Source organism: Meles meles, chromosome 2 (genome assembly GCF_922984935.1).
Source record: "Meles meles chromosome 2, mMelMel3.1 paternal haplotype, whole genome shotgun sequence".
In the NCBI taxonomy this organism is placed as follows: domain Eukaryota; kingdom Metazoa; phylum Chordata; class Mammalia; order Carnivora; family Mustelidae; genus Meles; species Meles meles.
This window is the reverse complement of record NC_060067.1, coordinates 27525248-27539207: the sequence shown is the minus strand read 5'-3', so window position 1 is coordinate 27539207 and position 13960 is coordinate 27525248. Positions and strand designations below refer to the sequence as shown.

General features: G+C 44.1%; 1 protein-coding gene across 5 annotated transcripts in view; it reads left to right on the top strand.

Annotated features, from left to right (window-relative positions):
* DCUN1D4 (defective in cullin neddylation 1 domain containing 4) overlaps positions 1–13638 on the top strand; it is a 71907-nt gene extending 58269 nt beyond the window's left edge. For 4 of the 5 annotated variants that reach the window (XM_045997074.1, XM_045997076.1, XM_045997078.1 and 1 more), the window contains 3 exons: positions 7797–7901; positions 10000–10102; positions 10278–13638. In XM_045997074.1, coding sequence (XP_045853030.1) covers positions 7797–7901; positions 10000–10102; positions 10278–10333 — 264 coding nt within the window. In that variant the 3' untranslated portion in view covers positions 10334–13638. The remainder of the gene's footprint in view (positions 1–7796; positions 7902–9999; positions 10103–10277) is intronic. The other variant, XM_045997075.1, reaches the window with a different exon arrangement.
* The last annotated feature ends 322 nt before the right edge of the window (positions 13639–13960 follow it).

The following is a 13960-nucleotide window of genomic DNA, read 5'->3' as shown; positions in this document are numbered from 1 at the left end:
TCCTTCTGTTCATTCTGGTTAGGGTTTGTTCAGTTTTTGAACGTGTGGACTTACAGTTTGTATTACGTTGGGAAATTTGTCAGCTGTTATTTCTTCAGCATTTTTTCGGTTCCCCCTTTCTTTCTGGGACAGCAGTTGACACCTGTGTTAGAAGCTTGATTTTTGTCCCACAAGCCAGTGATTCTGTGTTCAGTTTTGGGGTCTCCCCTTACCCTTTGTAATATTTCTTACTATGTCTGCTAATACTGATGTTTTCTTCTTCAGTGTCTAATTCTGTTGTTAATCCTGGCCTGTATATTTATCATTTTAGGTGCTGTATTTTTCAGCTGGAGAAGTTCCATCTGAGCCTTTTTTATATCCATTTCTCTCCTCATTATGTGATAATATCTTCTTCTACCTTCTTGAACATCTAGAACATGTTTATGACAGGTGTTTTAAAAACTCTCTCTCCTGGTACCATCACGTCTTTCATTTTTGGGTATCTTTCTATTCCTTAATTTTTGTCTTGATTATGATCATATTTGACAAGTTCTTTGCATTCCTAGTAGTTTTTGGTTTTTTGGCTTTTGATTGGATGCTGGATGTTACTGGTTCCTGAGTTTTGTTGTATTCCTTTAAATAAGTTTGAGCTTAAGCATTTTCTTGGTGTACAGTTATAGTTCCTTGGAACCAGACTGATCCTTTGAAATTCCTGGTCTGGAGCAACCTTCAGTTTGGGGATGATTCAACCCCATTGGTTAAGTCTCTTTTGAGGATTCTACCCAGGGCCATGTGTCTTAGATCTTTCCGCTGTAGCTGGTGGGAACACAGGGTTTTCCCCAGCCCTGCGGAGGTCTGGGAATTTCTTTACTCCTTTTCAGTGAGTGGGTGCTGCCTTCCCTGCACTCAGTCTCCTCTCGCACTTACACAGATAAGTCCTTGGCCAATGACTGGGAAGACACTTTATGGATTTCCAGATACCTCTTTGCATAGCTCCCCCCTTGCTGGTATTTTGTCCCACAAATCAGAGTCACCTCTGCCTCCTTGAACTACAGCCTCTGCCCTTTCCAACTCAGCAAGACCCCTGGGCTCGGTTTGGGTTCTTCCTCCTGTGTTCTGGGTTGGAACCTGCCCCCGAACAATGAGCAGGGATTATTACCCTAGGCCTTCCATCCTATCTCCTTCTAGTGGTCGTGGTCCTCTGCTGCCTGTTGTCCATTGTGTGACAGCCATCATTTCAGATAATTGGTCCCGTTTCCCAGTTTTTCAAAGTGAAAGGGGAAATCTGATTTCTCTAACTCCATCTTGGTTGGGAAAAGTCCATCTCCTCTTTTTTCCCTCTAATATTTATTTTTTCCTTACTAAGAAAGGACTCCTAGAGGTAATAACATATAATTAACACAATAGACCTTTTAAAACCAAACTTTTAATAGAAATTAAGCTTTCTTATTGTTTCAACATCCTAAATATTCCCTATTGTAAATAACTGGTTGATGTTAAATACTTTCAATTACACTTTAATATATGAGGAAAGAAGCTATGATACAGTACCGGGAAATGGCAAGATGACCTCTTTGACATCTCTCCACCAAGATTATATAGCCCTATGAATGTGATGGGTTTTTCCCTCACTTTCAAACTTGTGGCCAATTAAAAATAGTGTTTAGTTGTCATTATTTTTCTCCTAACTTAATTTTTGACTTGAACTTATTTTTATAGTCTCATGGATGGCTTAGAATAGTGAAACTTTGGAGCTGAAAGAAACCACAAGAGACCACGTGGTCCCGTGTCGTCATTATGCAGATGATGAGACTGGAAGCCAGAGAGGAGGGGACAGCGCGGGGCTCTCACAGAGCCACACTGCCTTCCCTGACTTCACACTGTCACGATCTTGTGGTGTCTTGGTGGAGGAAGATGGTGGGAGACACACATTCAGGGGCTGAAATGGCCAGTTCTTTCATACAAGTGGGCATTTTTGCAGAAGGGCCCCCCCCAATGTAAATATTATTACATAAACATGTATCATTATATGGACTCATTTAAAATAAAACAGCCATTTTTTCTTGATTCCTTTCTTTTTTTAAGGATCTAGTGAGAATAAGATTGAACAAATGGAATGAGGTAAAAGACGAAATATAGTCATTTGTGTTGCTCTGGGAAGAGTTATTAAATATGTTACATTTGGTTTTTCCCATTTTCTATGGCAGAGGCAGGTAGCCAGCTGCCGTCACAGGGCGAGTGGACACTCAGAGTTTTGAGGAGGGTAGATGGGGGGCGGAGGGGGGCGCGCACCCCGTCGTAGCTCTGAGAAGAGCAGGCCCCGTCCAGCCCGGGAAAGGAAGGAGAGAGAGGGTTCGTGGGGGGCCTCCTAGAGTGCCGGAGATGATCCGGATGGACAGACCGAGGGCAGGAAGAGGAGGTTGAAGAGCCACGGCTGGAGGCAGGGAGGCCTTCCGTTCGAGGTGCCCGGAAGAGCGGGCAAGTTCTCTGGCGGGAGTTCTTGACCCCGCACTCCTGGAGGTCCAGCTTGAAGAAGTGGACCCGGAGGGAGGCAGAAGAGCCTGAGCGCCTCTTCCTGGGAGGCGCGGTCGCGGGCTTAGTGGGCGGCAGGCTGCTCCCGGCGCTGGCACGGTGCTCCCGGCGCTGGCACGGTGCTCCCGGCGCTGGCACGGTGCTCCCGGCGCTGGCACGGTGCTCCCGGCGCTGGCACGGTGCTCCCCGCGGCGGGCCCTGGCGGTGCGCGCTTTGCGGGGGGCGGGCCCCAGCGCCTCGGCGAGATGGCAGAGGTTCCACAGCGCAAAGCTCCTGTGTCGTCTTCCTCGAAGTGAAACAGCGGCTGAGTCATTTCCCGGCAAACCAGAAATGACCATGAGTGACACCCGCAGAAGCTGCTCAGGAGCATTTCCCAGGCCTGGCTCAGCAGCCCGTGTCGGCAGCGAATTGGGCCGGACGCCGACGCTGACCCGAGCCTGTTGCGATCTCGCGAGCCGCTTCTCTTCTCTTCCCACGTGGGTCAGTCTCTCCGGCCTCAGCCGCGCAGTTGCCTAGTTTCCCTGTCCACAAGGGCCCCGCCGCGCACACACACCCACCCACCCGCCCGCCGTCCCTCCCCTTTCTCCTTTTCTTCGTTGTGAATTCGGAAGAAAACGGGGTGGCCCCGGGGGAGGATGAGAGTAGGAAGGAGGGGTAGTGCTCATCCCCGGTTCCTTACCCTGAGCATCCCGTCCGCCGGGCAGACACGGTTGCTCAGCCCCTGGTTGTAAAGCTGGGTGGACTTCGCTGCCTCTGAACCTTTCTCAGGGAGGTGCTGTGCTGCTCAGCGGAGAGCTCTGGCTTGGACTTGACCGACTGGTTGCTGACTGTCATTCAGCTCCCCGTGCCTCGGTTTCCTTATTTATGAAGTGGGGGTTATAATAACGCCTGTCCTAACAGTCCTTGTATTGAATGTGTTTAAGTATAAGGCGCTTTTCACAGCTTTTGGTGCTGTTGAAGTAGTCCATAAGTTACCCTGGAGAATTAGAAACAGTTGTTCGATTATTCTAGACTGACATGATTTAGGTTATCTGTAAACCTCAAGTTCCAAATAATGACTTGTTTTCCAAGAGTAGTGCTTACAGTCAGAGAATCTGTGCCAAGTAAAATGACTAGGAAAGACTGTTGGCAGATTTTTTTCTTTTGTTTTAAAGGAAGCGTCAATAGTTTAGCTTAATTAAGTAATTGCTTTGCAAACATTGTTATCTTAATGAATGCGGGGTAAGTTCTAAGAGCAAAACTATTTCACTTTTCCCAGTGGGACGGCACTGTTGGGTTTTTTGACATTTTGCTTGTTTTTTCACGTGCATTAAAAAAAAAAAGACTCCCACTTGAAAAACTGATTTATTGTATTATCAGTTTCAAAAACCGAACCATATCAAAATTTGAGTTCTTTAGCGCTGTCTTTACCTTGCATTTGTTCCTTTAGGTAGCTGTGTTTAGGAGGACTGCGTTTTCTCTTTTTTATAATGCCAGTGGTGACCTAGAAGAATTGCAGGGCGTGTGTCCTAGGTCTTCAGTTTAGGCCTTTTGATTTCACGTACCGATTTCTGACTAGGTATTTGCCATTTATGTTTGTGAGTTGTAGTCACAGGGTTTCTTGAGTTCACCTAGTCTCTCTTGAAAACAGGAGGGATTTCTTTGAAGGGTTTTTTTTTAAATACTTTTAATAATGCAGGGTTCCCCTTTCCACATACAAATTTTTTTTTTTTTTTAGATTTTTATTTATTTATTTATTTGACAGACAGAGATCACAAGTAGGCAGAGAGGCAGGCAGAGAGAGGAGGAAGCAGGCTCCCTGTTGGGCAGAGAGCCCAACGCGGGGCTCCATCCCAGGACCCTGGGATTATGACCTGAGCCGAAGGCAGAGGCTTTAGCCCACTGAGCCACCCAGGCACCCCGTTTCACATACAAGTTTTAAGCTGTTAACACTTTGTGAGAATTGGAAATAGAGAATCTGGAAGTTGGAAACCTCTTGTACAGAATATCTAGATACTTAGGTGGTGACAGATTCATTTTGTAATACTGTATTTACATATTTAAATTGCTTTGTTTCTGTTATTGTTAAGTCATTTGAGCCATTTAAGAAAAAAAGTGCTTAATTTTCATATTTTACAAGAAGACTTATACTGGAACAGTCTTACATAAACAAAGGTAATTTTTATGTGTATATTGAATATATGGAAATAGGTAGATACTAGAACTTTATATCAGACCTTGATAAACGTCATCACTTTCTACATTCGCTGTTATTAGACTTTAGCTTGAGGAATGCATTTAGTCCAGATACAACGCATAACTTCCTCAAATCTCTAGAGTACATTCCTTTGCTTTTACGGCTGCCCCACGAAGAGGCCCGATTCACCTGTAACTGCGCTTTTAAAAATCTCTGTTTAAGGAAGACAGCAAGGCGGAATCTAGTTGTGTATTGTAGGGAGTTAGTGTATCTTTGGTATCTAGAACCTGTTCGGTTCCCATTATTATTTGAAAAATAAATTCCTTTCTAAGCTGTTCTCCTAGACAACCGAAGTTCGTGCAAGAAGAGATACCCCCATTTCTTGGGTCAGGAGTAAGCAGGAAGGGAAGTTTGGTTTCTTCTCCTTTAACCTTGATGGGCCTTTGGGGGGTGCTGATGGACTCTTGACAGACTGCCTCAAGGTCCTTTCTGCTTAGATTCTGACCGTGAGATGCAGAAATCTGTCCTTTGCTCCTTGGTTGCTCCAAGAGCAGAGGGTCATGGGTCAGTGTTGACAGGGCACTATACAAATTTCTTTCAAGGAGCTTCTGTATGTCTTTGCTGTACTCCTTGAATTTTTTAAGTTTTTTTTTTTTTTTTCTTAACTGCCCATGATGTTGATGGCTGCCTCATAGCATCCTAGAAGATTCTTTTCACTTCTGAGTGGGAGCCCTTTTGCAGAGACTGCCATTAGGATCATTGTCTGAGAACACCCTGGGCGTGTCTCAAATTTTGCTGGTTAGGAGCTCTCAACCGTGCTATTCCCAGGAACTTTGAGCGTTTCCAGTCATGGTCATTTGCACTTAGTCTGTATCCCCCCACCGGCAATGTTGGTTATCAGTGAGATGCCACTGTTCAGACCGCGAGTGCGTCCATAATATCTTTCTCTTATTTGCTAGGCAGAAGATGGTGTTAGTGATTGCGAGCTGCCGGCTGGCACCCTTGCAGAGCAGGAGTAAGTGAGTGCTGTTCAGCTTCCGGTCCTGTGAGTCTGATGCCTTTCCTCCATGTTTTGGCATCACTGCCAAACACATGCATTGAAATTCCTTCATGATCATCAGTTTGTCAGATGATTATATTGTTGCAAAGAGTCTGTCCAGGTCCTTTGTATCTTTTTTTTTTTTTTGTCACCTTAGTGTATGTCCATCGTGATGGGGACAGAGGCATTGATGTTGGAAGAAGGCACAACTGTATCAAGGCAAGACTAGCGACGTTAGGCGTAGTGAGTGATTACAAACTCCTCAGAGGGAAAGGGTGTGCAGGACGCCGGTGGCCTCAGCCCTGTGCTACCTGAGCGGTTGTTCAGCAAATGAACTTTGGGCCCGGTCCCGTGGTGCCGCGTGTGTTCTCAACAGTTTACTCGTTATTTTATTTTTTTGTGGATTGCTTTATAGTGTGGTGTGCTGTTGCTGTCTGCCACACCCATGTGACAGGGTAAGGGGAAGCTGTCCCTTTGCTGGCACAGTGCATCGCAGAAGTGTGAGCCCCTGAAATGCAGCAAACCGAGGAGGGTGGTTGGCGAGAGGTGGGCAGTCTGGGGCGCACCTCTCCTCCTGTCCTCCTCTCCTCCTCTCCCTGGGAGTGAGTCCCGCAGCCCTGAGCAAGAGCATATGCGTGGCCAGGAGACAGGCAGAGAACGCCGTGGAAAGGAGGTCCCACCTGTTTGCATGGAGCCGTGGAGCTGGGCCCCCACCATCGTCAGACTCAGTTTGCGTGGCCTGTAACGGAGAAGGGGGACTTAGAGCCATCTGACCTGGTCTGTCGGAGAACGGTCCTTAACGCTTTGCGACTGGGACTAAAGACAGACCTGTTGCCCATCTTCCTGTGTCTGCACCTGCCCTGTTTGCTGTTGTTGAGTGAGGCCCTCCCGCGGGCTGTATCGTTCAAGTCCTTCACTTTCAAATCCAGCGTCATGGCCAGAAATTCCGTGTGTACTAGCGAGCACCTCAGTGTTAGAGTCCTCGAGGTAGCAGTTAATTTGGTCGGAAGGTATGTGTGGCTCATACGTGGCTGACCGTGGTAGTCCCAGCACCATCCCTGAATTTGACGAACACTGAGATTCCGTCCCGAGCGGGATGGCCAGGCGCTCGCTCTCGCTTTGTCAAAAATCCTTTTGCACATTTCCGCTGTAGTTAAAATACCACAGGAGGCTAGCTTCGGATACGTGAGGTTACCGCTCATGGGCCCAGGTCCTCTGTCCCTTTACTTAGAAACAGCCTGCTTGTATTTCTGGAATGGAAACTTGTATGAAAGGTGAGAAAGAGAAAGTAGGATCCTTCAGCGCAAAAAGAAGTGAAGTTGGACTTAATCTGCCCATATTCAGGTTTATGTATTATTGCTTTTCTGGTTTCCTTATAAAATGTTGTCTTTCACTTGGCTACTAGTTAGGGGTGTTCTGCTAAGAGATTCCACATCTAATAAATCCAAGGTAAGGAGGACTGCAGCATGCTAGACACTTTGCCCCACAGTGCGCGGATGCGTTCGTCCTTTCAGAATCTCCAGAGCCCCAGCATTTATTAGGAGTTGATTTAATTCCAGCTTTTTAGGTTCAAGAAAAACAATGAAAAACACTTAGGAGTGAAATAAAATTGTGGGGAAAAATGATTTTTCTTAAGGAAACCTGATTCCTAAGCATGGAAATCGAAACCTTTAAATTCTGTCTAGTAAAGTTACAGGCTTTGGGGTCCATAATTGTGATTTGGATAATTATCGTAAATGTCACAGCAAGTGATCGACTTCTAGATTTTTCTTTATCCCGTGAAATGATCGTAGATACCGTGACTACATAACTAATGACTTTTGCACTAGGGCGATCACTCAGTTGACATGAATCTTGCCCACGGTAAACTGATACAGAACCGAACTGATTAAGCCCTCCCTTGCATTTGAACCGCCCCCCTCCTGCACCTCAGACTTGGTTCAGGGTTTTTATGGTGTATGACAAATGAGCTGTTTACTAATTTTGTGTTGAAGTGAAATAGAAATTTGGATTATTGGGATTTATTATTTGGGGGCATCTGGCTCATCCTTGTTTTTGTTTGTTAAACAGGAAAAGGACCAGCGCAGCCTAGACATAAACACTGCCAAGTGCATGTTGGGACTGTTATTAGGAAAAATCTGGCCCCTTTTTCCAGTTTTTCACCAATTCTTAGAGGTACCAAATTGTTATTTTATGGAATGTATGTTTGCTTGCTTAGAACTACCAAGTATACTTTATTTAACCATTTCACATAATTTTCTGTTTGTTGTACTTTTCTGCCTATAGGAATGATGGTGACGTAATTGCTGTCCGTGAGCAGTTCCCCGTTTTCTCTGGGGCTGCCTGGGTGGGGGCGGGGTGTTTGTGCCGCATCACTTCCGGGTGCGGGTGCATCGGAGACGGCCATGGCTCTGTCCTTCCCGCTCTCTTGCCCCACTTGACCTCCGTTAGGATATCCTGCTCTGTATAACAGCAGTAAAACAAGATTCATTTTCTTTTGTGGCTGTAGATGAATTTCCGCTCTTATGAAGCAAAGGTTCAGTAACAGCTGTCCACCTTCTTATTCATAGGAGTTGGTCCTGTACTGTTCTCTACTCTTACCTCCAAGAATGCAGGCACCAAGTCAATCTAAGGGTTAGCCACACTGGCAGCATCTCCCTCAGTTTCCATTTTCTTTCCGTTTGCGTTAGAAAAAATCTGCAGAGCTTGACTCCACCGAGGTTTGCTTGCTCTCAGTGTTAATGATCGAACGTCTTGAGCTGCCGGTTATCAGAGCTGGTTTTGATGCCTTGTGATACCGTAGGACCTGGAAGTAACGGAGGCGTAAGTTTCAGCTTCAGGGGTTGTCACAGACGGCATCCTTCTTGCCCTCCAGACCCAGACCTCTTAAAAAGTGCCCTTTGCTTCAAAGGACAAGGGTCCTGGGTCTTTGAGAAAAACGTAGGCCCTACCCTGACTCAAGCTTCACTCTTGCCTTAATCTCTCTTACAGCCCACTTTATGCAGTGATCCAGAAAAACTTCCAGCTGATCTGATTCTTTGAGGACTGTTACTAACAATTGCCTTTAACGGTCACTAACCAGGACTCCTCAAGACGGGTATAAGATACAGTTTTACTATAAGAAGTATTTATTGATGTGACAGTCCGTGGTTACAAGGGATCTGTTCTCATTTCTCTGGCCGTCCCATGAAATGTTAGCTTTCTTCGGAAAATGAGTAGAAATAGGTCCTGTTCTCAGAGTGGAGCAGAATTTGAGCCCCGGTGCGAGGAGATTTTTAGCTGAGAGAACTTGCCGCAAGCCAGTCTGACTTTGCATGCTTCCAGGAGCATCTTCAGCTGTTTCCGAGACCGATGTTTGCTTTGAGTTGCTTCGAAAGTTCAACATGTAGTCTGTGCTTTGTTCTCTCTTTTACATTAGTTGGCTTTTTCTTTTTTTTCTTTTCAAAGGACACAGCGAGCGTTTCCTTTGAGCTTCTTTTGTGTTTGCATCCTCAAAACTGTGGGCTCAGCTCTCTCTGCTTTTCCCCTCCTCGTATTGGTTCCCAGTGTTCCTGACTTTTAGTGGGTAGGGTTTAAAAACTGTTGAATCTGAGTTTTAATTTTTCAGTCTTTATACAGGAATTGTGTACTTTGAAAAAAAAAAAGAAAAACCTGTGGCATATTTTTTGTCTGAGTGGAATAGGAGAACTACTTCATGGGTGTTCTGAGTTATTACTTTTATGATCAGATTCAAGGTTTGAATGATTAGAACAGTAACTCCAACAGCTAGAGCACCTAGCTCTGAGGCCGCTGCTAGCCCCTCATCAGTTCCCGGAGAGTAACTTCCTGCCATGTGTGTACTTGACAGTGAGCACGCTGATCAGGCCAGGGATTATTAATGGGGAGCTACTCTTTATTTAGCACCTGCTTTCTGCCAAGCACTGAATGAGGTACTTTACATAAATTATCTCTTGTAATTCTTGCAGGATCCCTATGAAGTAGGTTAATGAGGGCTTTGGCAGTCTAGAAATTTCACTTCTAGGGATAAAAATCATGTTTCTTTGATGTGCTTGTCATTTTGTGTTGAGCCCTCATAATATTTTCCTAATGGGAATTGTCATCTTAAGTTCTACTCTTGCTGTCTCTCATCCTTCTCCTAGATTGGTGCTTAACATACCTCAGATGAAAGAGTTAACCTTCCTGAACTTTATTAAGTTGATGCATACAGCAGTTGAAGCCGTGCCATTTGTTCATTGTGAGTGTCAGTAATTCATGTTACTTTTCCCTCCATCAGCAATCAAAATATAAAGTTATTAACAAAGACCAGTGGTGCAATGTGCTAGAGTTTAGCAGGACAATTAATCTTGACCTCAGCAACTACGACGAAGACGGAGCGTGTAAGTACCGGGCACTGGGCGCGCACTCGCGCGTTTTCTCTCCCTCCCTCCCTCTATCTCTCTCTCTCTCTCTCACACACACACACACACACCAGCCCTGCCCCCCCCCACCCATGGGCACACCCTCCTCACTGGGAAGAGCCTTATAGCCCCTTTGTTTTCTCTCTCTCTTCAGGGCCAGTTTTGTTGGACGAGTTTGTGGAGTGGTATAAAGACAAACAGATGTCCTAGGACTTTATGCATAGCAGCGAGCGAGTCACTGTTCCCACAGATCTGTCAACCATTAGCCATAAATTGCTGTTTGTATCCAAGCGCATGCTGCTTTTCTTGCACTGTCTCCCTTTTGCAGGGACGTTTTGGTGTTTGCTGTTGAACGGGCCGGCTCTGCTTGCTGTGTAGCCTCGTCCCCTTGGAAGGCTGCTTTGCAGTTTGTACCTAACACTACAGAGTGGTGACTTTGCCAGTGCCCTCACTGTGATGATGTGTATATTGCTGTTTAAATTTTGTATATGTGTATAAAAAGACAAAGCTTCACCTAGAGATTATTTCTGCAAAACTGTATTGTAAAAATAATTTTTGTGGCATATTTCTAGTCCCTTTTTTCAAACGAACCAGTTATACTCCATTTGGTCTCCAGTGTAGCATTTCAGAACACAAGAGAGAACAACCTTTACCATAAGCGAATGTTGCCGGAATTAACCTCATCGTTTAAGAGGCCAACTTGTGGAAAGAGGTGCGAGTCAGACCTTCTCCGAGGCACATGCCAAATAGAATATGGCTTACTTCAACGTGAGTGTTTTTAAATGATGGAAGGTACAATTATTTGACCATCTAGACACGTGCCATGCCACAGATGCTTCCCGCCACGCAGGGTGCAGGTTTTTATTCTCTGATGTGAGGCCGTAGTGGTTTGAATATAGGTACAAATGAACAAATTAAAATTGCACCTTTTTAAAATGAGTTTGAAACTCTCGTAAACTTCCTTTGCTGTTTTTGTTTTGGTTTTTTTGTTTTGTTTTGGTTTGGTTTTGGTTTTTGCTTTCCCTTTTGCCTTCTCCTCGTCAGTGTTGGGTCTCCCGATGCTTCCCGTGCCATTCCAGGTAACACTGATTTTGCCTGCTCCGTGGAAACCTGATGGTTTGCCGGCAGTTTGTAACCGTAGAGCACCTTTAGTTGTGGTTTAGATTTTTAGTTAAGCTTTCATGGTGTCTGATTTTCTAGTTTTTTGGAAAAAGAACTATACTCTAAGTGAGAGGTGTTTTGTTTCGTTTTCTTTCATGCTAGGCTTTTCCTGGCAGAATGTCCATTGCAGGCAATGGACACGAAACCACCAGCATTGAGCTCATTTTATCACACGGTAGGACCTTTCCTGGAGGGGCCACTCGTCATTCATTACCCGAGTAATTTGTACAGAAAGGTGATAGCCATTATTTATGTGGATGAGGAAATGAGAGTAAACAGGCCGGTATTTTTAGGTTTGTATTTTATGTCTTTTTTTTTTTTTTTTTTCTTTTTTTTTGCTCTTTTTCATTCCTTGCCTTACCCTTCTTGAGGAAATGTATAGATAACCTGTTTCCCCCTCAACTATCTGGTGCTATTGAATGACTAATTAGTCCCTAAGGTTTTGTGAAAACGTAAAAGTCTAATGATTTAAACTGATAAAAAGTTAATGGTGCATTTGGACCGGTGCATGCTGTAGGTATGAGCGGGATCCATGATGGAATAATGATTGGAAGAGGTTCGGGTTATCACAAAATCTGGCCCAAAAAAATCTCTTGGACTAAATGTGAACCTTTAAATGGCATTAAATGAGCAAAAGCACACAGACAATGCTACTCCTGACCACTATGTCACAGTTTCTTTGCAAACAGTGTTCGGATTTTCATATTTTTTCTCCCCTAACTGAACCACCAAAGACAGAAATTTTGTATGTATATACGGTGTGTGTGCATATACAAAATCATGATACGGTAGAATGAAATCACTTCCTTTTTCTACCAAAAAGAAAGGTTTGGTTTGCTGTGAAATAAACCAGAAGTGTGAAAAACTCTGTAATGATTAAGCAGACTTCATCATTCCTTGCTTAGGAATGGTAGACTCGCCTCTCTACCTTACAACCTCATACCAGTTTGCACAAGTTAATAACCGAAGAGAAGAGAAGGTGTTGACGCAAGCACAGCCCTCGGGACCGATCGGTTCCATCCCAGCAGGTGCCTGGTGTTCCAGGGGTGATGGGCCAGAGGCAGGTGTGAATTTGTGAAAAACTTGATTCATTTTCAGACGTATCCCGCAAAGTTTAAAAAAAAAAATCACACTTTAAAGGCAACAGTTCTTAGATTCGATCCACTCTAGTTTTGTTTAAACAAGTAGAAATCACAGATGAAATTATTTTCAGAGTTATGATTAGTACTGGAGAATGTTTGGGAACATTAAGCACAGTTAATCCTAGCATAAGAGGATGGTTACGGGGAGATGTTCCATTTCAGCCACTGTGAACATTTTGATGATCAGGAGGAAAAAACCCAAGGGAAAACTATTCGTGATCTGGAATATGGAAAGTAAGTATTCCCAAGCGGTGAAGATCTCGTACATTTAGAAGACTCCAAATAGTTTTCGAGCTCCCTTGAAAAAGAAGCCTCTGTACCCGTGGACTGCTTGCCCTTGGCTCTTGATTTTATGCAGTTATTTTTAGGGAGACGAAAAGGGGCCAAACGAGTAACAAAATGCTTTTCTTTTTAAAAATGTCCCTAAGTTACCCAAAATTGAGCAGTCATCAGACACTTACTTACTGGCTAATGTTCAAGAAATTAGGGTGCCTTCTTCTGGTTTTTCTTTCTTAACCTGTCTTCACCCTTTCTCTCTTCCCACGGTGTCTTGAACTACACATTGCAATACTCCGTCATCATGATACAACTTTGCCGTGTTTACTGGTAGGTCAGAAATTTCACGATTGGATTTGCCATAAACACCCACTCTAATGTTATATGCAGCTTTTTCAAAGCATGAACTCTGAATTAAGTTTTTACAAATCTGACTAGACAAGCCTCTAACCTTCTCCTTCAACAACACACATCTGTTGCCTCTCCATCTCCATTTTAACAGTGCTTTTGAAGTTTATACGGAAAGCTTTCCAAGTTAGTGTGTTTGGTTTTTATTCTTACAACTGCTAAAATACCTCTGTAAGCCTTATCTTTTATTCTTTCATATGTTGTATAATAAATGTATAAAATTCATTGACCAACTAAGTGTTGGGTGTCTGTAAATGAGACCAAAACGTGGGTTGCTTCTCATCCTAAGGCCTTTCCCTGGGGGGTTACTGTTAAACGGACGGCAGCCAGCCTGTAACTGTGAACGCTTCGTGTCGTCAGTATCTGCATTCCGCCCATAGACGTGTGCAAGTTCTGTGACTCCAGCTTAACTGAAACCCTGTTCTGCCACCTAACTTGAGTACAGCAAACTGGTTTTAGGTTTTAATGGAATTGATGTAAAATGATATCCCATAAATAAAAAGTATTTGTGTTTGGTTTCAGAACCGATTCATGAGTTCTTTCTTCTCTTCTTGGGATTTTTGCTTCAAAAACCACTTAAGGTAGTTTTAAAGTATTTTCTCTCTTACTTTTTTGTCCCCCGCGACCCCTGCCACCTAAGTCTTTATACCGAAGAATTTCAAAGCTACAGAAAAAAAATTAAAGAAATATAATGAACTTCAACCCATCCATATACCTGTCACCTAGATTTTCTGCTTGTCAACGTTTTACCACCTTTTCTGTGGCATTCTGAGTGTGTGTGTGTCTGTCTGTCTGTCTGTACATACGTACACTTCTCTCTCTGGATAGATACACTTTTCTTCCTGAACCA